At 41.1% G+C, this 24,548-nt stretch overlaps 1 protein-coding gene across 4 annotated transcripts in view; it reads right to left on the reverse strand.

Moving 5' to 3' along the window:
- Positions 1–1,981: 1,981 nt before the first annotated feature.
- TPK1 (thiamin pyrophosphokinase 1) overlaps positions 1,982–24,548 on the reverse strand; it is a 291,293-nt gene continuing 268,726 nt past the window's right edge. For 2 of the 4 annotated variants that reach the window (XR_013960388.1, XR_013960389.1), the window contains 2 exons: positions 4,052–4,300; positions 2,943–3,565 (listed from right to left, as the gene is read on the reverse strand). Coding sequence is in view for 2 of the 4 variants with exons in the window: in XM_080664317.1 (XP_080520443.1) it covers positions 4,182–4,300 (119 nt within the window). In the remaining 2 variants the exon portion in view is untranslated. Of the gene's footprint in view, positions 4,301–24,548 lie in introns of all 4 variants that reach the window. The other 2 variants (XM_080664317.1, XM_080664318.1) reach the window with 2 other exon arrangements.

The raw sequence follows: 24,548 nt of genomic DNA on the forward strand, positions 1-24,548 counted from the left end.
GAATCATTGATCATGGCTGCCTGGAGGACTGTTGTGAGACGGGGCTCATCAGAAAAGAAAACTATGATTAATAAGTGAAATCTGCTGTGGGCAAGGAAGGGCTAACTTGTTTGTTCAAGGAATTTTTCATTTCCTATATATTGACTCCAAGGGAATGGGGTGGCCTTGTGCCTTCAGTTTTGATCTCCCTTAGGCATAATGATCATTTACTTTATTCTGAATAGGATGCCATAGACACAACGTGGCCGCCATTCCCACTGAGGTTAAACTGATTTTATATTCCCAAATAGGCTAGTCCTGTTAGCACACATATAGTATACAAACTATCATTATTAAATGCTGAAGTGGTAAATTATACTCATATTGTCCTGAATATAGGAAAGATGTACATGCTTAAGGCAAAACTCTTGCACACGTTTTTAAAAAATGTGCTTTTATGCATTTTATTCCATCCGTTGGTGTGATTTTTCAATATAAAATAGATTTCTTGGATTTCTTGGTGTTTTTCCAGTTTAGAATAAGACTATTAGAGCACTGTGTGTGTGTGTGCGCGCGCGCGCGCTCCTGGTGGGCCATGGTGAATAATTTGAGTCACCATGCAGAGCACACCCTTTATCATCGCACTCTGGAGAGGATGGTTTCTCCCGTCACTGACTTGGCGCAGGCCCTCCTTCTCAATCATGTCAGATCCATGTGCACTTTGTTTTGCTCATTCAGCTGAATCTGTGGGAAGCATGAGCTTGAGCGGCAGCATAAGCAAGGTCTGTCAGAGGCACTGCACATGTTAGAAGCGTAGCTCCAACACTCGAGCCGCTAGCTTGTGACAGCCCAGGCTGTCTCAGCCGCCACCTCCTTGCTGAGTGATCCTCTGTATCTCCTGAAATGGCCCTCACTCCCATCCAAGAGAAAACTGCTGTCTGCTTAGCAAAAGTTAAGGAATGCAGATATACAGGGATGTTGGGCGAAAAGTAGGGTTATGGTTGTTTGTATGGAAACTAATATAATAATTAATAACTAACAATAGGAGAATAAACTGTTTCGTGAACTCACATCTGTAAACCTATGTTTGCTCACCCCTGTATTACTCTGCACGACCTACAACTGGGACTGGGGTCCACTCCCAGTTTTCGACCACATAGATGCCTTATTCTATCTGTGGATTCCCAGCTGCTGGAAGAGAAGAGCTTTCACTAATCAGAGATTTAGGTAACTCAGTGCCATTCTGGGGGGACCATCACTAGGTTTATAAAAGCTATAAATCTGATCTGTGTGAAGAAGACTGAAGCCAAAGGGTTTTCCCAGCAGGGCCCAGCGTCCAGTTTCTGTTATGGCCGTAATCGGGAGGTCAGGATCCGAACTAAACAGGCCTGCGGGCAGAGGGCCAGCCGGGAAGGCCTGGCAGGTTCCCCAGTGACCTGAGATCTCATCTGCAGACTCAGTGTTAGTATAAAAGTAAGCAGTGGGGCCCTAGCCAGTGTGCCTCAGTTGGTTGGCATGTCATCCATATACCAAGAGGTGGTTGGTTTGATTCCTGGTCAGGGCACATTCCTAGGTTGCAGGTTCGATCCCTGGTTGGGGTGCATATGGGAGGCAATTGATTGATGTTTCTCTCTCACACTGATGTTTCTTTTTCTCTCTTTCCCTTCCTCTCTAAAACTCAATAAAAACATTCTCAGGTGAGGATTGGAAATCAACAACATACTTCTTGAAATGATGTGGTCAGGTAGCAGAAAATGGCACTTAAGTAGTTTTAGGAATAGAAGGGGTCAAATACCTCATTCTTCAGGAACCCAGCAGGAATGGGGAGGGTGCCCTCTGCCTTCCATGGGGGGGGGGGGGTGCGTGCACGAAGGGGGCGCTGGTGTGGGAAGTCTCAGTGCTGCCCCCATTCGTGCTAATTCAGCAAACTGTATTCCTTTAGCTAAATGTCCACTTAACACTGGTAAGACTTTCAGATTAAATAGCACATGCATTTTTTTTTGTGGTAAAATCTTAAAACAATGGACATATTTATTTTACATGCTATGAACACATTTCTAGTGATGAATACATAGCAGCTGAGCCCCGACTTGTGAGGTAAAGTGACAACAGGTGCTGAAATGCCCCCACTTGACCCGGCACTCACTGCTTTCTAGTTTCCATTGGTGCAGGTGTGGTGTGGAGTCTTGGGTAAGCTTTTCTGCTGGAGGTTCTCAGTTAAATGAGCTGAAGGAGCCAGTGCTGGCCGACCTTCCCTGGCTGCTGTGTGGTGAGGGGGGAGCTGGGCTGTGTGTGGACAGGAACTTTGGGCTCTGCATTTGTGCTGAGAGGAATGGAAGGACCTAGCCATGGCTCTCCCCTGCTGCCCAAGTTCTTCCTCCATTTCCTCTACTCTGGCAGGGCCTTCTCTCTTCCTTTCCCTCCAGCTAAGAAAGCAATCTACCTATTCTTCCTTTCTCAGTCCCAGAGGATACACAGGTCTATACCTAATCCTATTTTATAGGTGGGGTCACAGGTAAACACCCAGCCAGGGGATCTAGAAAGGAACTCCCAGGGAGAGAGGTTAGAGAATCTATATATATAAAAACCTAAGCAACCGTTATGACCCGTCGACTGGTCGCTATGACGACACACTGACCACTAGGGGGTAGATGCTCAATGAAGGAGCTGCCCCCTGGTGGTCACTGCGCTCCCACAGCCAACCTCTTGTGGCCGGCCCCTCCGGTTGGACTGATCCGCCCTGATCACCAGCGAGGCCGAGGGACCCCACCAATGCACAAATTCGTGCATTGGGCCTCTAGTGTATTAATAACAATTCTCGTTGTTCTCCGAAATCAGATGAGTGAAGTATTGTCCTTACTAATCATCCTTTGAGCAAATCTTTTTTAAAATGTAGAAACACTGAGGTGATTGGTGATAATGAAGTAGTTGAGAAAGATTGTTTTCATACTGACCACAGATGTGCACATTAACTAAACATTTTTATTTGACATCTGGATTTCAGTCTCACACATTTGCACAGATGGTTAAGAGGATCTCTCGGTTACCTGCGTGCTGGTTCAGCAGAGGCCCTCTCGTAGCACCAGGAGGAAAGGGCTGCTGGTCCCTTTCCCGCAGCGGCGGCCTGTTGGCAGGTTCTTCTACTTCCTGGTTTATATGGCCACACACCGTTTGGGAAATGGGACAGAAGAGGGTAAGAGGCTAGAACAGGGTCTAATCCTAAAAGCAACGTGAATACGTTTCAGCGCCGGGGGTTAACGCTCTCACCCTGTGCAGGATCTGCCCAGTAACCGCCAATCAGTGTTTAGGCCCTGAGTGTGGGAAGGGGCTCAGGACCCTCCATCTAGTCCCTCCATTTCAAGGTGAGGAGGGGGCTCCGGGGAGTCAGGTGAATGGGGCACAGGAACGCAGGCTTTCAGACCCAGGCTCCTCAGTGCACGGAGCTCACTTATCCCACAGGCTGCCAGGCTCGTTTTCTGGTCATTGGAGTAAGCGTGTTGTCTACGAGCCAGTGTTTCTCAGTCTGAGGTATGTCAGGGGTGATTTCCACTTCTGGGCTTGCTGTGCACAGCGGTCTCAGTCCTGGCTGCAAGGCAATGAGGCGGCTTTGGGGAGTCTCCCAGGACTGTATGAATTCATGCCATTTCTCTTTTCACCTAGAGCTTCCATAACCGCCTGCTTTCAAATTTAATAATTAGGTCAATGGTTCTCATTTTTAAGAGACAGTAACAAGGCTGAAGTAAAAGGGTACAGTCCTAACATCTCAATCTGCTACACAGGAATCTAATGCTAACAGGCTCAGAAGCAGCCCTGGGTGTCAAGCACTGGAGGGTGTGCAGCAGGAGGCCTGTGTGCTAATACCAAGGAGCCCCACTGAGCCTTCTCAGCTTTGAATTAAAGTCATTTTCTAGGATAAATGGAATGATTAATAACATAAGGACAATCAGTACTGAACTGTATGGTGGAATGATCCACATTAGTTTTTCAACCGAATGTAATAGAGCTTATTTATTTTCTTAACATAATGATGTCTCCCCTCACTGTAAAACTGTCATTATGTTACCTGAATTACCTAAACATTGACATCTTTAAGACGAGTGGGCTTAGATTCCTGCAGACCAAGGGGACCTGTGCTTGTTGCGCAATGAATTGCTGGCAGATGAGGTAAGTTGGAGGCAGAGCTACGAAGGCCAGTCCCTGGGTCAGTTTTTGATGGCCATGGTCCAGAGGAGGGGGTGGTCCGTTTCCACAGTCACAACACCAGATCCATCGTAGGTATTGGAGGTGCTGACCAGGGTTCCAAAGCTGAGCGCGTGATTTGCTATAAGAAAACAATACGAAAATGTTTGGTGAAGCCAACCTTCCTCCACTGTGGGATGAATCTGTCAGCAGTTACCAAACACAAGTGAGCACATGTTTGAAGATATGTGAAATGTGGGTGGGCGAAATACAGGACATGGGATTTTAAAACTGGAAGTTTTTCTAACTTGCTGTAACCTCTCTTGCTGGGGCTGGTGGCTGGTTATTGATCTTTTGGACACATGCCATTCTCATAGCAAAGTTCATTAACTTTTCTTTTGTGTTCCTTACCAACGGTAAAACCAAAACCCATTTCTGTAACATGCTACTTCATTCCTTGCCTGGTGCAATTTGAATTTTTCTTGATGATTCAGAACATTTACACCAGTTATTAAACTCTATAGCGATCCTGTTTTAGCTTTAAGTAAGCGTAGGATTTTGATCTTTTTTTCCCTCATAAATTAAGAAAAGGCCTTTTTTCTGTGAAAGTAATAGGAGCAAAGGTTAGAGCCAACTCCCAGATGCAACCTTCAGTGAGCCACTGCCGAGCAGCTGCAAAGTGAGGACAGGAGATGAGCTGTTCTTTAAACCACCTAGTTATCCAGCTAAAGGCTTGAGAGTGATTATAATAAGAACTTATGTATTCATAAATTACATAAATCTGTATTTACTCTTTCTAACACCGTGCTTGGAGTGAATGCTAGGCACAGAGAAGTTCTTTGTGCCTTTGCTTATATAAGAGCCGTTCGCTTCACCAACATGACTGTCTTATAAATATTATTATTTTTGGCTAAAATTTAGAGAAAAATAAACAAGTGCTATGGGCCCATACTGTCAAGAGTTAGGAAACCAGGAAGTTACACTGTAGTAATTCAATTGTTATGCTCACTTCCCACTAGAGGGAGCCTGTTATCTTTCTGAGGAAATATTTGGAAAGACAATTTTAAAATTCAGAAATAGTATTATATTACAGGATAATGTATAACTAATATTCCTACATTCTTTAAGGAATATAATGAGTAGACTCCTGCCTGGACACATAGCAGATAACTCTTATAATTATACTTATTCTAAACCATCACTTTTCCTTTCCACTGCTCTAGATCTGATCAACCCAATTGCCTATCACCTGCCTGTCCCCCATCCCAAACATCCTGGCATTTGAGGCCCTTCCTCACCTGGCTGCTTCCTCCTACTCGCCCTTTCTTTAATAGAACAGGAATATCCTACTCCCATGAAAAGTTTTGATGTTCTTTATCTCCTGGCACATATCTGATTTTTTCAATGCTTGCTGTATCCCTCAAGGCTAAAGTCAAGTGTCACCTTCTAGCCTGTAGAGTTCTCTTTGGTTCTCTACCTACCACAGGTGGATAATAATTCTCTTTCTATTTATAAATTACTTGATCGCTTCTCTAGAAGAGACTTTAAGTATTTTGATTCTAAGTCTAGGACCAGCAAAGAATAAGGTGAGTCTGAACCATCTATTCCCAGAAAAGCAAGAGATAGCTAAAAAAAAATCAGTAGAAATTGAGAAGATAGAGATAGAGAATACTGAGAGTGATGCAAAATAATATATCAAACAATAAAAAGAATCCCCAAAGGCAGGGAGAGATGAAAACTCTTCTATAGAAGAATGCTAACTACTAAAGGAATGAGTGATGGAATTAGAGAATTAGAAAGGCACCATTTGCAGCTGCCAGTGTAATAACTGGTTCAGGCAGGATCATCTATCAATGATGCTAAAGCCACTGAGTGAAATGTTGTTGGGGAACAAGATATTTACAGTCTCAAAGTACCATTCCATGTATTACTTCCAATTTTAAAAAAATGTAGCAGACAGAGCTCGTATCACCAGTAAAAGAACAAACTGACATTATGTTCTTCCTGATGTGATGCGACATGAACACAGATATAACATCATTTGTGTAATATTTTTGTCAACATTGCTTACTCCGAATGTAATCAGGGGAAGGCATCAGACCAGTGCCGAATGGGGGACCTGGCAGGTTAGCTGGCTTGGGGTGTTCAAAGCTGTCAATGTTACGGTATGTGTGTGGGCTTTTCTGGGTTAAAAGACACTAAACAGATAATACAATTAAATATAATGTATGGCTTTTAAAGATATTTAGTGGATTTAAAAATGTTATAAACAGCATCATTGGAAAAACCAAGGGACATGAATATAGGCTGTATAATACTAATCTATCAGTGTTATAGTTTTTGGAGTAGATAATGGCACTGTAGTTATATGGGAGAACATCCTTGTTCTTGATAGAGAGAACCTGAAGCATTTCAGGGGTTAAATATCATCATGCCTTCAACATAGAGTTCTCAGCTTATGATGATTTGACTTACAGTTCTTTGACTTTAAAATGGTATGAGAGCAATATGCATTCGGTGGAAACTCTATTTTGAATTCTAATCTTTTCCTGGGCCAGCAATATGCACTGTGATACTGCAGCAGCAGTGAAATGATGCTGCCCCACTGTAGGCTAGCCTGTGTTCTGAGCATGTGTAAGGTGGGTGAGGCTGTGATGCTGAGTAGGTTAGGTGTATCAAATGCATTTCTACTTATGATATTTGATATTTTCAACTTAGGATGGGTTTATCAGGACTGAAATGGTTTGGAAAGCAAAAAACACACTCAAAGGACGAATGCATAAGTAGAAAAATGTCAACAATTGATAAATTTGGGCAAAATATATATAGATTTTGCTGTTGGTCTGAACCTTTTCAACATTAAAATTTAGGGGAAAAATGTGGGGGAAAAGGCTAAGAACTTATGAAGGGAAGTACTTGACTCTTGTTCACCTTTATCTCCCTAAGAGCTGAAATAATGCCATTACAAGAATCAAATCAAGAAATGCCCATTGATTTAAAGTGCATTGAAATAAATCCAAATTAAAGAGAATGTGAGCCAAAGTTAGGAAGCAGTTGTCTAGGGCCACTGGTGGTCCGTGAGGTCCGAAAGGTTGGCGACCGCTGGTCTAGGCTATGATGTCTGTGCTGGAGCTTCTGGGAAGAACCTAAGGGGGGCTGAGCCCACAGCGGGCACACGGGAAGGAGCTCACTGACGTTCACCAAGGACAACCTTTTCTGCACATACTAATGCAGGAGGACCTGAAATTAACTAAAATTATGTACAGAACTTAGTTCTGGCTCGTGATAAGAGCAGGCTTATTCACTGTTATGCTTGCCTCTGATAACAAGTCCTCAGCTGTGTTTGCTTTTGGACATTATCTCTCAAAACCCTGACTTGCTGAAGACTCCTCCAAGGTAAGTGCGGGCTACCTCTCTATCCTGACAGCCAACCTTTCTTGAATCCAATTGGCTAAGGACTATTATAATTCTAGTGAAAGTGGCTGCATTTATCTGCATCTCTCTCAGAAGTCACATATCCTGTGCCCTTGGGTCAAGGCTGGAAGTCATTAGAAGGCCTTGGATGCTCAATTCTTCCTTCTCTGTTTCCCATATTATGGCTCATCCTCCGTCCAAAAACAATTAGACCAAGAACATGCTGCTGCTTGAAGGCATCAACTCTACGTATGCCAGTTAGAAAATGTCTACTAAGGTGAACACTTTCAAGTGTGTGGGAATTTCAAAATCAAAAACAGTGGTACTGTTTTCTTGGCTGGAAAGAATTCCCTAATGTGTTATGCTATTAGCATGTTCTACCCCAAGGCCCTAGGTTGCAGTTAAAGAGCCAATCAGAGCTGCTTTAGGGAAAATGAAAAAGCTTACTGGGTTTACGAAATAGAAAGGTCAGTTCAAATCCATAAGTTTACTTACAGTAATTACTAAGAGGAATGATCTGTGTAGAACTGGGCAAAAATTTTCATTGTAAAAAGTTAGATTTAAACGTGTGCATAGCAGAATGCTAGTTTGTCTAAAGGCTGCTTCACTTCGGTCTAGTTACTTCCTTCACCTCCTGCAGCCCTGCCCCCAAACTATTCATAAGAGGGTGAGAATCAGAACTGCACATGGCCGAGAGGACTGACTTCCAGACCCAGGTTCTCATCCCACTCTGTACTGGGCAAGTCACTATGTGCTGCTGTCAACTCTCCACTGTAATATCCTCACCACTTTTGCCAAAAGTTTCTCAGGTGACCTCTGCATCCATTTGAAAAATACCAAAAATATCAATAATACCTGTCCTGTTATCTCCAATACATTGTCGTGGATACGAGTGTGTTAATGTCTATGAAGGGCTTTGACTTCACCATGAAAGTACTGAAAATTTGTTATTATCAAATACTTTAAAGTGGCATGTGCTTGTATCCTTCAAATGTCAAGATTCTTCTAAGCACATCAACAAATGGAAATGGTATAGAAAAGTGAAGAAAAGAATACGTGAGATAGCACAGTATGATTATTTAACATCAAACTCAAACCTGTGGGTGACATCTTTTAAACTTTACCAGTCAAATATGATAACCCCAGACAAATAAACACAGACTGTGTTGTGGAAGAAAAGGCATCAACATGTGATAGGGGCTGTTCTGGAAGCTGTACATCGCATGCCTGAGAAAGAGGGAAGAGGTTAGGAAAATCAAACATGTGGGGTTGGGAAAAGTTGGTGACAACCCCCCAAAAACTGCTTTGAAGGACATTACTAATTTGGGTAAGATTTGACCGAACCAGCATATTTAGGCCTCATGCATAAGTTGACTTGTCGTAAAACAAGAAGGACTTATGCATGTCAACCTTCTCTTTGTGGTATGGTACAGTAGGGTTAACTGGCTACAGCATATGATGGTAGGATCTGGATTACAGCTGTCACCTGGAGTACAGACCATTGTGACATCAGAGGGGACAAGGCCAGGGGGAGCCATGCAAAAGAAGCCAGGTCACTGTACAAGGGAATGAAGGCCTGGGGAGTCCCCTTCACCAGCCACAGACAAGTTTCTTGCAGTTTTCATTCCGGAGCTAGTACTATGTAATATATGCTACGTAAGTTTGAAGACAATAATTAAAGATGACCACAGCGTGGAGACAAACCGCCTAATACAGACATGAGGAGAAAACCCACTGTTCGGTCTGTATGCATGGACCACAACTGGGAAACATGCTTATGCACAGATACTGAAATTTTCTTACAACCTATTTAAACAATAGATTATAAACAAAAGTAGAAGGCCATGGATCTTCACTTAACCCGTGTGAAGAAGGATGGAAGAGTTCGGCCGCTTTGGAGTAATGTTCCAAGTTCTGAGCACAAGATGTCATACGGTTACAGCAAGGGGACTTTCAAAAATACATATCATATACATTGACGCACACCCCACAAAGTCTTCCTATTTCTGCCACCCAGGAAGAATGAGAAGGACCACTGCCTATACTGACAAACCTCAGGAGTGAGTGTAGGTACCATGAGAAGTTGAATGTCCAAGTCAGGGCTGGGAAGATCCTGTCAGATCACTCAGAGGGTCTGAGTCTTTTGAGTTTAAAAAGCTCTGAAGTTCTGAAATATTTGCCCTGTAAGTCCCTCAGATTCTGGCTCAATCTCGATAAACAGCCAGAGCCCTGCTCCTCGGAGGGGATCCCTTGCTGATGAAATGCCCTCTTCTCCATGAGGCACCCTCCCAGCATCCATGTCACCCTCCTATGCTTGACCCTCCCAGGGACACTGAAGGACTTGAATTCAGCTCCTTTACAATAGATGATCTTTCTGACACCTCAGCCTGGAACATCGTGAGACACTGACAGTGAAATCCCAGGTCACAGTGGCTTCTCACTGTCCGGTTCAAAGTATTTACAGAACAGAAATAAGAGATGACCTTCACCATTAGACAGAATTTCATTAGTGAGAATCTGAACACGGTCTCTTAGGAAAAACAGCATTTAAGTCAGATGTTTTACTATTAACAGATATGATTTGTTTTATTGAAGGTAATAAAACATTACCTTAGGCTTTGTCCATTAACCTATAAATTTTTATGTTTGCTCAAAATGTATTTCATCATGACTTAATTTCATTTTTTAGTTCGCCTTACTGATATACAATGATAATATTTCATATTAGAAATAGCTGGCATCTTATATTAATAGTCTAATGAGTCTGAAAATATTTGCCATTTTTAAAAGCAAGCTACTTTAATTCACAACTGACATATTTCCCCTACTCTAGTTATAATAATCCATTTTCAATAGTCACGCCATGGTTTTTTGTTAACAGCCTGAACCTCTCTTTTCTTGATGAACTTTCTTTGTAGTAACTATTTGCTTGCAAATAGATAATATACTATCCTGGCCTTACATTTATAACTTTCTACTTAGCAATTACTCTATTACTGCGGAGTGGTGGCACGCATGTCCTATCCTGTATATTCACTGTTCAAATGTCTTTTTCTCCCAATCAGGTATGTGACTTGGTCTGACTCATTTTTTGCATAGGATTGCTAATCTGAAAGGAACTTTATTATCTAGTTGGGTGGTCAGACAGAAGTGAACTGTGCCTACTTGAAGCATCTAGGGTACCAGGCTCAGGGCTCTGTCCACTCCCAAACTAAGGTGAACTTAGGGACTCAGTAGACCTTTGGGGCTTCAGAAAATGTAGTCCAAGAGCCACTGGTCTAACACCCAACCCCTTTACTTCAAGACTGGGAAAACATTTCAAGATATCATTGAGCTAAGGATGCACAGCACCAGGGCTGAGTCTCTGAACGGAATTAAACCACCACTTCACCTTCTGGTGGGCTCTCCAGAATCACATTCAGATTGGAACAAAGTTAAATGACTCGAGCTACATACTATTTGAGCTGGTTCAAATGTGGCTATATTACCCAGGTTTTTCTAAAGCTTAGTCACATAACAGAAGAAAGCATTTTGCCAATGCTGTGGGCTCAGGACAGCAGAAAAGCTGATATAGAGGATTGTGCCCCTGGTCCTTGAGTATGTAAGTGACAGAGCGTGGACACAGACACGAAGCACTAACTGAAGCCCTCTGTACTACATTCCACTCAGAAAATGCATGACATAATTCCATTAACCAGACACTATCTGTAGGAGATTTGCTGTCACTGCTGGCTACTATTTAATTATGGTTATTAACAGTCTAGACAGGGGCAAGGGAAAATGATTCAACAGGATTAGCTGCTCGGCACGGTTCAATGCTTGGCTTTTAGTAAAAACGGTTTGCTATATCTGTAGAAAATAGAAAAAGGTGAAATTCAGCTACTCTGTGTTCACTTTTACTATGGGAAGATTATTACGTGGTATAGAAGATTTAAATTACAGAGCTTTTATTTGTAATTCTAGGGAAACTGATCTATATTGTTAAAGAAGATGAAAAAATAAATTGAATGGCTGCATTTGCAATTATCTGAATAAAAATTAATCTTTTAAAAATATCTACATCAATAATACGCAAAATAGGTGATTACAAAATTTTTATGTAGAAAAAATATTTACTTTTAAGTATTTGGAGGGAGGGATGGAGAATGGCAATTTTGTTATGTTGAAAAATATAATTCATTCAAAACAATTATAGGATTTGTTCAAGTGAAAGTTATATCAAAGCTGCAGGTTAAGAAGTCATATTTACCAGGCATAATACAGACAAATTTACAATTATAACCTGCTTGGTAAAAATAGTCCTTATTTAAACTAGTTTTTAAAAATCTCCTAAATCACAACAAATATGTACATGTAGAAATAGCTTGTGAGTATGTTTTCTATAATAGTAATTAAGAAATAATCCCATATATTTCCTGCAAGTATCCAGGCTGTCAGAGTGAAAGATCTGTAGCCTCCGGTTCCTCTGATGTCATGTGGCATCTGGCTGGTGGTGGGCTGAGGGAGAGGCAGCTCTGATTGGGCCCTCATGGTGCCTTGTTGACAAGCAGGGTCTAAGCTACTTGTTTTGATCCAGTCAGTAGTGGATGGAGCACCCTAACCCTCCCTCCTGATGGTTACAATGCCATTTCTCACTTTTCTACTCTTGAAGGCATTTTTTTAAGAAGTAATCTGGGAGCAGCAAATCCCTCTCCCCTATTCTTTCTAGAACATCTCTATCACCTGGGGAAAGGTGAGTATTGGCTCTGGGCTCCTTCGGGCCTCACTGAACACTCACCACTGCTGTCTTCTGAGTGTTGGCAGATCCCCAGCTGCAGAGATGGCAGACACAGTTGTGTGGTCTCTCTCTCCTACACTCAAGAGTAGGGCTTTCCAAAAGCTGACTACAGACTGGCCTCTACTTGGGCACCTAGACCATCTGATGGATCTAGAGTAACAGCTGTCTCTGATCTTGGCCTTGGGGCAGCGGCCAGGAAGCCTGTGTGTCTCATTCTGTCAGTGCTAGAGCATCCTGTTCTGCTCTCACTAATGGACATGCAGTGATAACTGTCTCCTCTCGTAGAATCAAAGGGGCAGTTCCCACAGTATATGCCACAGGGCTGGGGCCTGGCGCCAGGCTGTCATAGGCATTCATCTGACTGCTAGCATCTCTCTGTCCTGGTCCTCATTCCACAGAAGTGTTAACCTTTCAATGGAATCCAGAGATGCACACAAACTGTTCCAGGCCCTGCGTCATGTCAAGGGGCGGGGTGGGAGGGGGGGACGAGAAGTGTAGGGGGAGAGGGGACAAAAACCATCTCAGCGACTTCCTTTCCTTCTTGATTCACAGAGACGTGTAGAGTTCTACCTGGGGACAGGCGTGCACTTCCCACAGATCTAGGCATGATTTGGGCATCTGGTCACACCCCTGCCCTGTGACTTGTGCCCTGGGGTACCTTTTCCCTGGCACCTTCTAGGCATTTTGCCTGAGAGAGTGAGTGACCTCCTCTTACTCAGGATTTAAATGTGAGTTGCATTCTAAATAAATGTCATTCTGATTACTAAATCTGTCATTTCAGTAGGTCTATTTCTCCCCATGTGGCCTTAATATTCTAAAATTTTAAATAAAAAAGGAATATATCATCTTCCTATTTTCCTGTCTTCTGCCCATTTTTTGATCAGACTTTTTTGTTATTGAGTTGTGTGAGTTCCTTGTCTTTTGGATATCAACCCCTTATCATCCTATATAATAAAAGTCTAATAAAAACAATCCAAAGAAATCAAACACATGGAGACTAAACAGCATGCTATTAAACGATGACTGGGTTACCAGAGAGATCAAGGAAGAAATAAAAAACATCATGGCAACAAATGACAACGAAAACACAACAATCCAAAATCTATGGGACACAGCGAAAGCAGTCTTGAGAGGGAAGTTCATAGCTCTACAAGCATACTGCAAAAAACAAGAAACAATGGTAATAAATTACCTAACTCTACAGCTCAAAGAGTTAGAAAAAGAGCAACAAGAAAAGCCCAGTGTAAGCAGAAGGAAGGAAATAATAAAGATCAGAGCAGAGATAAACGACATAGAGACCAAAGAAACAATACAAAAGATCAACAAAACCAAGAGCTGGTTCCTTGAAAGGATAAACAAGATTGATGAACCTCTAGCCAGGCTCACCAAGAAGCAAAGAGAGAGGACCCAAATAAAATCAGAAATGAAAGAGGTGAAATAACTACAGATCCCGCCGAAATACAAAGGATTGTTAAAAAATACTACGAACAACTCTATTCCAACAAACTGGACAACCTGGAGGAAATGGACATATTCCTAGAAAAATATAACCTTCCAAAACTCAATCAGGAAGAATCTAAACAGCTCAATATGCCAATAACTATGGAAGAAATTGAAGCAGTCATCAAAAAGCTTCTGGCAAACAAAAGCCCGGGGCCAGATGGCTTCTCAGGAGAGTTTTAACAAACATTCAAGGAAGAACTAAAACCTATCCTCCTCAGACTATTCCAAAAAAAAAAGCTCCTTCTATGAAGCCAGTATCACCCTAATACCAAAACCAGATAAAGACAACACAATGAAAGAGAATTACAGGCCAATATTCCTCATGAACGTAGATGCCAAAATCCTCAACAAAATTCTAGCAAATTGGATCCAGTAGTACATCAGAAAGATCATACACCATGACCAAGTAGGATTTATCCCAGGAATGCAAGGATGGTACAGTATCCGCAAATCAATTAACGTGATACATCACATAAACAAATTGAGAGGTAAAAATCACATAGTCATATCAATTGATGCAGAAAAAGCATTTGACAAAATCCAACACCCTTTCTTGATAAAAACTCTCAACAAGGTGGGAATAGAAGGATCATACCTCAACATAATAAAAGCTATATATGATAAACCCACAGCTAACATCATACTCAGTGGGCAAAAACTAAAACCATTTCCCCTAAGAACAGGAACAAGACAGGGATGCCCACTCTCACCACTCCTGTTTGACATAATACTGAAAGTATTAGCCATTGCAATTAGACAAGAAGAAATAAAAGGCATCCAAATTGGAAAAGAAGAAGTAAAGCTGTCCTTATTTGCAGATGACATGATATTGTACATAAAAAACCCGAAAGACTCCATCAGAAAACTAACAGACTTAATAAATGAATTCGGCAATGTAGCAGGATACAAAATTAACGCCAAGAAATCTATGGCATTTCTATACACCAATAGTGAACTTACAGAAAGTGAGACTAAAAAAGTAATCCCATTTACCATCGCACCAAAATAATTAAGATACCTAGGAATAAACTTAACCAAGGAGATAAAAGATCTATACGCGGAAAACTACAGGACACTGAAAAAAGAGATAGAGGAAGACTTAAACGGAAGAACATACCATGTTCATGGATTGGTAGAATCAATATCATTAAAATGTCCATACTACCCAAAGCAATCTATAGATTCAATGCACTCCCCATTAAAATACCAACGGCATATTTCACAGACCTAGAAAGAACTCTCCAAAAATTCATCTGGAATAAAAAAAGACCCCGAATAGCCACAGCAATCCTGAGAAAGAAGAATAAAGTAGGAGGGATCTCAATACCAGATTTCAAGCTGTATTACAAAGCCACTGTTCTCAAAACAGCCTGGTACTGGCACAAGAACAGACATATAGATCAATGGAACAGAATAGAGAATCCAGATATCGACCCAAACCACTATGCACAATTAACATTTGACAAAGGAGGTATGAACATACAATGGAGTCAAGACAGTCTCTTCAATAAACAGTGTTGGGAAAATTGGACAGATACATGCAAAACAATGAAACTAGATCACCAACTTACACCATACACAAAAATAAACTCAAAATGGATACAGGACTTAAACATAAGATGGGAAACCATAAAAATACTAGAGGAATCCACAGGCAGCAAAATCTCAGACATATGCCGAAAGAACTTCTTCACTGATACTGCCCCTAGGGCAATGGAAGCCAACGAGAAAATAAACAAATGGGACTACATCAAAATAAAAAGCTTTTGCACAGCAAAAGAAACCATAAACAAAACAACAAGAAACCCCACTGCATGGGAGAACATATTTGCAAATGTTATCACTGATAAAGGTTTAATCTCCAACATCTACAGGCAGCTTATACAACTTAATAAAAGGAAGATAAATGATCCAATAAAAAAATGGGCAACAGACCTAAATAGAATCTTTTCGAAAGAAGACAGAAGGAAGGCCAAGAGACACATGAAAACATGCTCAAAAAGTCACTAATTATCCGAGATGCAAATCAAAACGACAATGTGATACCATCTCACACCTGTCAGAATGGCTATTATTAACAAATCAACAAACGACAAGTGTTGGTGAGGATGCGGAGAAAAAGGAACCCTCGTGCACTGCTGGTGGGAATGCAGACTGGTGCAGCCACTGTGGATAACAGTATGGAGTTTCCTCAAAAAACTGAAAATGGAACTCCCATTTGACCCAGTAATCCCACTCCTAGGAATATATCCTAAGAAACAAGAAACACCAATCAGAAAGGATATATGCACCCCTATGTTCATAGCAGCACAATTTACAATAGCTAAGATTTGGAAACAGCCTAGGTGCCCGTCAGCAGATGACTGGATCAGAAAACTATGCTACATCTACACAATGGAATACTATGCTGCCATAAAAAAGAAGGCATTCTTACCAGTTGTAGCAACCTGGATGGAATTGGAGAACATTATGCTAAGTGAAATAAGCCAGTCAATGAAAGAAAAATACCACATGATCTCACTCATTTGTGGATAATAAAAAAACATTATAAACTGATGAACAAAAAGATAGATACAGAGGCAGTAAAGCATCAAACAGACTGTCAAATTACAGCGGGAAGGTTAGGGAGAGGTGGGGGAAATAAGAGATCAACCGAAGGTCTTATATGCTTGCATATAAGAATAACCTACGGATGCAAAACATTAGGGGGTGAGGGCATGTATGGGAGTGGGGTGGGGGTGCAATGGTAAGATATATACACATATAATACCTTAATAAAAAAAGGGTCTAATATGCTAAGTGTCCAGTCTGCTGGTCAGCCATTCAACTAATCAGAGCATAATATGCTAATGATATGCTAAGGCCACTCAACCACTTGCTATGACATGCACTGACAACCAAGGGGCAGATGCTCCAACTGGTAGTTAGCTTGCTGCTGGGGTCCGGCCAATCGGGACTGAATGAGATGGGCCGGACATGCCCTGGATCCCTCCCCAGCCCCGATTCCCCAATTCTCTTGCAATCCGGGCTGAGGGCCCTTCTCCCCCGGCCACCCCCCCCCCCCCCCCCCAGTACACGAATTTCATGCCCCGGGCCTCTAGTAAGGTATATAAATACTGCAACATTGTATACCTGAAACTAACATAATATTGTATGCCAGCTATACTTTAATAAAAAAATTTTTAATTAAAAAATAGATTTTAAAAAATTTGCCACAAATGCAAAGTAGTTTCTAAAACAGTAGTTAGTCCTATATAGGTTTTTTTTTGGTAATAGAAAGCATTTAATTCAGTAAATGTTCTAAGAAAAATAAAGCAGGATCAGGGGACTAGGGAATGCCAGGCAGTCAGAGGACTCAGCACTAAAACTGCCTTAGAGCAGGGATCTGCAGAAGTTGTGGAGCAAGCACGCGGACATCTAGGGAGGAAGGCATGCGTGTAGGCAACCAGGGTTTAGAATATACCAGGGACAGGAAAGCAACCAAATGAAGTGGACTGAGTAAGGGAAACAATCATAGGAGATGACATCAAAGTCAGATCATAGGGGACCTTATAGGACAAGATTAAGGACTTAGGTGTTTACTTAAGAAGGAAAAGAGTGATTTGATATGACTTACATTTAGGAGATTCACTCAAGCTCTGTGAGGAGACTAAAAGGGGTGGGGAGGTATGGCAGAAGCAGGAAGATGACTCAGTAAGAAATGATCAGGGCATGGACTAGAGTGAGCAGTGAACAGAATGAGCTATCTGGTGAGGTAACTACATGGCTCTCAGAATGTGCAATGAAGAATGGTGGTGTGTTTAAGGATTAGTGTAGCTTATGGATATGATTTTATGTCATGGAAAAAAACGGATAATATATTAATCATATTGAACCTTATTTGATACCTAACAGGCTCAGAGATATAAGCTCGTGACCCTCTCGTCAGACATCAAAGTCAGGTCATAGGTGACCAGTAGACTAAATTAATGTACCATACACTCTGCAGGAAAACATTATGTTTTTAACAGAGCATCTGATTGCATGGAGTTCAACCTTCAGACACAATGCTTGTGAAAAATTGCAAAAGACACACTCTGGTATGTAATATATATTACTGGTTTCTAAAATGCCAAGGTAAAAGGATCAACTTTGTTTTGATTAAGCCCAAACCTGATTTACAGGGGATTTCAGAACAGTTGCAAGGCCATTGTAGGAAATACAAAGGTAGCAGATAGTCTAAGTTCCTCCCATATAGCTAATTATGCCATTTAGAATTTACGAGACAGTGTAATCACAACAGGAAAGAAAAAAAATAAGCCCGAAAGACTGCTTTTTAAAAGACTACAGTAAATTTCTCTTGGGTCCATTTAATTGCCATGTTAGGATTTCAGAAATCTCTGTCCCTTTGTATATACTTGAACGTTTAAAAACGTTCTGTAAAAATTATGAAAAAATGCCAAATTACTGCAATCTACAAAGATATTCAGACGCTTTATTTTGTACAAAACTAATTCTTAGAAGTAGAGTGGGAAGTGTGTAGTTTGAAAAAACGACTCTTAAAATTTCAATTATGTTAATCTCTTTTTCTGTGAAAAATTTACTGTGAGAATTCAGACATTCAGGATATTCTTTTTATGTTTATTAAAGAGTTAGTTATGAATTAAAAAAGGTAGGGAACCCTGGAATAAGCAGGCAAGAATGTTGGAAGGTGCAACCCCAATTTGTTTTTCATAGACTTACTGTGTTCTCTAGCTCGACATTATAGCACAGATTGGCAGGGCTTACAGCTGGAATTCAGGGCTCAGTGTGTGCGCACATTTAGGGCCTTGGTGTTATGGACAAAGACCTTTATGAAAATGAAGGGAGGAAGGCTATTTTATGATTATGATTAGGGCTTGTCTCAATTAGTAGAATATAGTCTGTCAATCCAAGAAACTCCAATGAAAAAAAGTCCCTAAAAGTGCCTCCCTAATTGTTTACATTATACAAAAATAAGAATATTAAAAATATTATTTTTCTGCAGTTTGCTTCCTACTCTGGATCACATAAGCCCACGAGAGACCAGGTTTGTTTTGCTTTCCATTATATCAGTATACTTAGCATAGTGCCAAGTACACAGTGGACTCACTATAAATATTTATTGAGTGAATAAATGAATAACTAAATAAAGCAACCAACATACAGACTAAGAATGATTTTGGTGCTCATGAAAAAATACAGACCTGAAAGCGCTGTCTTCTCTACAAACACCCACCCAGGCTGTGTCTAGGTGACCAATAATCCACCCAGAAAGCCAGACACAACCACACCTACTCCTCTGTGTTGATTCTCCCTGAGCTCTCAAATCAAGGGTCTTTCACTGACTTCAGAAGAGAACCCTTTCATAGAACTCAGCATTTCCTTAACTAGTTGTTCCTGACTGAACCACACCAACCCCTTCTCCAGAACCTACTGCTTCTAGGCCACCTGACACAGGTGTGTCCACAAGCACCAGGGGGAAGGAAGCACTGTCCCCAGTGGCTAGATCCTTGCTTCCTGTTTGGTGCCTCTCATCTGTTTCCTTACCACTGAGATCATTAGCAACTTCGATTACCTTCCTTTGATCTGTAAAGTACTCATCCAGGATGGAACTTTAAGAAACTTGTGTTTCTGATAAACTAAGTGTTTTGTTAAGCTTTTCATGTTAGCATAGCATCAATGGAGAATTCGTGCCTCTTCCCAGCCAGTTTCAAGGTGTTTCTCTCCCTGGATGTAAAACAGCACTTTCTCTGTGGCTCAGTGGTTTTACAACTGGAGGAAACATCCTGTTAAAGTTTCCCATCAGGCAGTTAGGAGAAGAGACATTGATTATGTGAATGGAGGCAAGGTTTACTATATAATCAATCATCAGTAATACACCCTTGTTTCTCTTATCAGGGAAAATGTCTCTCAAATAGCTTACAGGAACCAGGGAATTTCTGGAATAGTAACATAATTCTAAACATTTGCCTACTACAATAGACCATTCATCATAATATTTACCATGCCTTATGGATACACTTTTATGTTTAAATTCTCCTTAAACTCTTTTAAGCCTAAACAGCCAGTATAAATAATACGTAGTCATAAGAGCTTTGTGCAGTAATTAGTGGAAAGTTTGGGTCAATGCTCTGCTTTATTTGATTCCAGATTTGAAAAGGAAATTGGCAACATGACTGATATATGGCCAGTAAGAACAGTGGGGCAGAAGTCCAGTCTCTGGTTGTGAGAGCCTAAGACAAGTCCCCTACTCAGTTGGGCCCTCAGCATGAAAGATATAAGTTTGTGCTCGGTGACTTATTAAGTCTGTCCTTTAGGCCACTGGTCTCAGAGATCTGGCCTGACATTCCACTTCCACAGCTTGGGTTTACAAAAAACATTGTCCCTATGGTACAGCTTAAACTTCAATTTTAGTTTCTGAAATACATTCCTACAACTTTCCTTACCTCCATTCCATTACTAAATTAACTTAACTAGAGGCCTGATGCACAAAATTGTGCAAAGGGCTCAGTCCTCGCAGCCTGGGCTTCATCCAAAGGTCATCCGAAGGGTCATGCAGAATGTCGTCCGGATGGGCATTCGGCTGTTCGGTCTAATTAGCATATTAGCTCTTTATTATATAGGATAATACTGCCTCAGCATCTTGTCAACATTCACCTGAACGTCTATAATTCCACCCACCACCTCCCTTCCTCTGGTCACCATACAAAGTAAACATCTCTGTCTGGACCCTCTGGATCCTGTTGACCCCAACCTCTCACAGTTTCATCACCATCTCTCCTGTTTCTTCCCATCTCTTTATTTCTGTGAACACTCAGAACTGTCCAAGGCTCTGCCATCTTGAACTTATCCACGCCCTGCCTCACTCCTTTCAGCTATCAATCCATCTCCTCCCCACTTAGAGCTCAAACATTGGAGTTGTCTTCTCTTCCATTTCCACTCACTCCACAACCAGCTGCCATGGAGGTTCCACCCATTGCTCCCTGGGACTGTCCCGGGATCACCAATGACTTTGTTTTGTACTCTCAGTGCCTACTTTGTGACAGGTATGTGGTAGAAACTGCTCTTTCTTTTTTAAAAAAATATATTTTATTGATTTTTTACAAAAAAGAAGGGAGAGAGAGAGTTAGAAACATCGATCAGCTGCCTCCTGCACGCCCCCTATTGGGGATGTGTCCACAACCAAGATACATGCCCTTGACTGGAATTGAACCTGGGACCCTTTAGTCTGCAGGCTGATGCTCTATCCACTGAGCCAAACCGGATAGGGCAAAACTGCTCTTTCTTGATTTCTTAACTTGAAAGATAGTTCTGCATTGTTGAGCTACACCTGGGCTATAGCTTTACTTGAATGAACTCTTATAATCCTCCCAGCAATCGGATGAAGTAGGTATTATTGCTGTGATTCCTCCTAGTCCGGAAATTAGAGCTCACTCACAGAGGTTACATCTCCCCATGCAAAACACACACCCGTCCTTCCTCCCCAAGACTCAGCCTGCCTTCTCCAGCTGAAATAATCACAGCAGCAGGCAGGAAAATACCCCAGAAAACCCTTGGCAGACTTCTTAGCACATGAACACGAGCTCAGTACATGTTGTTATTTTCCCGCCTCCTAAAACCATGCTTTGCACATGGAACGTACTCAAAGTCCTCACTAATTCAATATGCCCAGCGAGGTCAGAACGATGGCAAGCACCAGTTCATTGCTGGAAGCTGTGGGTGCTGCAGCTTCAAAGGCAAATAGGGACATTCTTCCGGAACCTGAAGGCCTCCAGAGGCCATTGCCTGGCCACATTGGTTTTAGAAAGGAATAAGAAAAACCTTCTACTTCTCCTTTTTACACAATATGCACTCACTATTTCTAAAAAGGCAAAATTACAGCTGGTGCTATTTGGTAATCACAGCCATCTTTTTGAGAAAAGGATTTACCTTGACCTCATTTTGGCAGATATTCATTCGTTACTTTTTTTTCCCTCTTATGTGCATCTCTAAATATTGGAATTCATGAGCTTTAGCTGAAAATCTGCGATTCTAAAGTGTAATTATGGGGCTGAATAAAACAAAAGGGAAGTCAGAGCTTAGAGTGACTGATGTCTTCTCTCCCTTCCCTCCACTGGAGTCAGTTGATGGGGACGGAGAGGATGCAGGCAGCTGGCAGAGCTCCCTTCCAGTTCCAGGAACCGTGCAATGGAGAAACGAGTGTTCACACTGCAGGGATACAGAGCTCCCAATATCCCGCCCAATAAATGCGTTAGCCTTGACTGGTCGTTCTGCCTGAAGATTGCTAACTGCTCAGAAAAACCCCCAAAAGACAGTTGCCAGTTTGCTGAGAAGTCCCACGAAAAGTGGGAGATCTTTTATGTATTTTGGGTATTTTTCCTCAGAGCAATGAGATCGGACGGCAATCATGCTATTAGAGACACTGTGTTACTTTAATGATGCTGCCCTTAAGGAAAGAAAAGGATGCCAAGGGAAAACAGGTGATGAGAAGCTAACAATTCACCAGGTGCCGGCTTTACACAAATGATGGGTTTCTGCCTCAAAATGTACTACAGGCAAATATTTGGCAAGAAATGTCTAAGTGAGATAAAAGGAGCTTAAACTCAAATGTGAAGGGGAAAGGAAAAAAAAAACCCCACCCAGCTGAACTGCCAAAAGCAGGCAATACAGATGGCTGTTGATATCTTCTGGATGCCACACTCAGGTCAGGAGCAGATTCTGAGATTCTCATGAAAGCTAGCTGGGTTCATGTGATTAGGTCCCTATGTACTAACAGACAGAGGTAGAAAGAAAAAAAAAATCCTCCCTACAACAGAATTCTACATTTGATCCTACCAGAATGAATATTACTGTTTTATAATCATAACTCTGAGGATGGCCTCGCCATTGGGAAAGACAAGTGGAAACACATAAATGATGGGAAAATATAAAAGCTAAAGATTTGGAAGATCATAAAACCAGAAAGTGCTAAATTCAGTCAATCAATTATAAGGGTCATTAGAGTTGTAAACACAGAAGAAAAACAAAGGTCACCTGCTCAGATGGGGCACATGCCACAGGCAGTGGGAACAAAGTGCCTTCTAAGGTCTGTCTTTCTGAACAAACACAGAGGGTTGTTGGCTGTTTATCTCCATAGTTCTGTGAGCTTCTGGGCCAAAGGCTGGCTAGGCAAAGCATCTTCCCTGGGGCTTCAGGAATTGGTAGTATTGAGAGAGACCGCCTTTCTACTGCTGGTCATGAAAGAAATCCAAAAGTTAGCAGTTACCATCTCTAAACTTGAATACCCTGTTTAAGTTGTAGGCTTACCTAACAGGGCATTTAAAATATTGCAAAATAATGCAAACCCACAACAAAACACCCAACTATACATCATTTTCCAAACCACCTTGCATCTCTCTAATGGCCCATTTTTTTTAAAGACTTGCAGCCAGAAGAGCTTCAATGGGAGAAGGAAAACTGAACCCAATGCAAGGTGAGCCACACCTCTATCACCTGAGTATCACAGCCAGAAACTTTTCAGTCAAACAGATTTGATAGAGTAGTGCTGCGTGAAAAGTCAGTCCAACCAAATCATCTCAGAAAACAGTCTAAAGGGACAAAATAGAGAATTCTGATCAGGTTGCATGCACAGGCCACAGTTAATCTTAGCCCTGAGAGTGGTGCAAAATATTCTTAATTATGCAGTCCTGAAGATATGAAATGTTTAGTCAGAGTCTGGTTTGAGATTTAAAAATAACAAAATTTGTGGGAGGTGGAGTTGCAGAAAGGCATAACTGACAAATTTGAATAACTATATATGAATTCATTTAAGTAAGTAAATGTACCCTAAAATTCTTTAAAATAATTTAACCAAATAGTGTAAATAGACCCATTGTTTAACCTGCTATGCAAATCCTTCTCTTTAGATAAGGTTTGATGAATAGTAACACATTCCAAATTAATGACATTTAGTTGATATTTAATTTAAAGAATCATTAACCATACTACCTTCAAATGCAATAATCATGAATGTTAGAAGTTACAAAGTCATTTATCCTGCCAAGCCATCATGATTTATTCTAAATGAGAATACAACCATTGCAATTATGGGTAACACATTCTTTCTGAATTTACTTTTGAATTTGAGAATTGGCACCAAAGTTTAGGACAAGACACTCATTCTCTATATCTGACTAAGCCATAGTTAATAACTATAATATTTTTCCTGTCTCTGGCTGTTCCAGTCTTTCCCTAAAACCTAATATTCATCTTAAAGCAAATATTATTTACAGTGCACCACTCTGACTTCCGTGAAAAATTTGTAGTCTTGGATGTTCAAGTATAGGAAAAAGAGACAGTCCATCCCATCTACAGTCCATTTAAGCAGTATTCCACAACTACACTCACATGTCAATGGTAATATTTATGATTCTGCAAAGTGACATTGTCTTTCAAGAGACAGGATTGATGGGCCTAGAAAGAACCAGATCAAGAAAGATTCTCGTTCTAGGCTATTAATCAATAGAGAACCACGGCATAATTTCTTATGAGAAATGACTGGATGGAAGCAATATTTTAGGGATATTTGACAAATATGATAAGAGAATTTTGAGAAATATTTGACTAATATGATAGTGCATTCTGAAGTGGGAATTGAAATAAAATACTTTTGCATTCAACTTACATTATGCTGTTGCCCCACTAAGATGGTAACTAC

The sequence above is a fragment of the Plecotus auritus genome, assembly GCF_963455305.1.
Source record: "Plecotus auritus genome assembly, chromosome: 4".
Lineage (NCBI taxonomy): Eukaryota > Metazoa > Chordata > Mammalia > Chiroptera > Vespertilionidae > Plecotus > Plecotus auritus.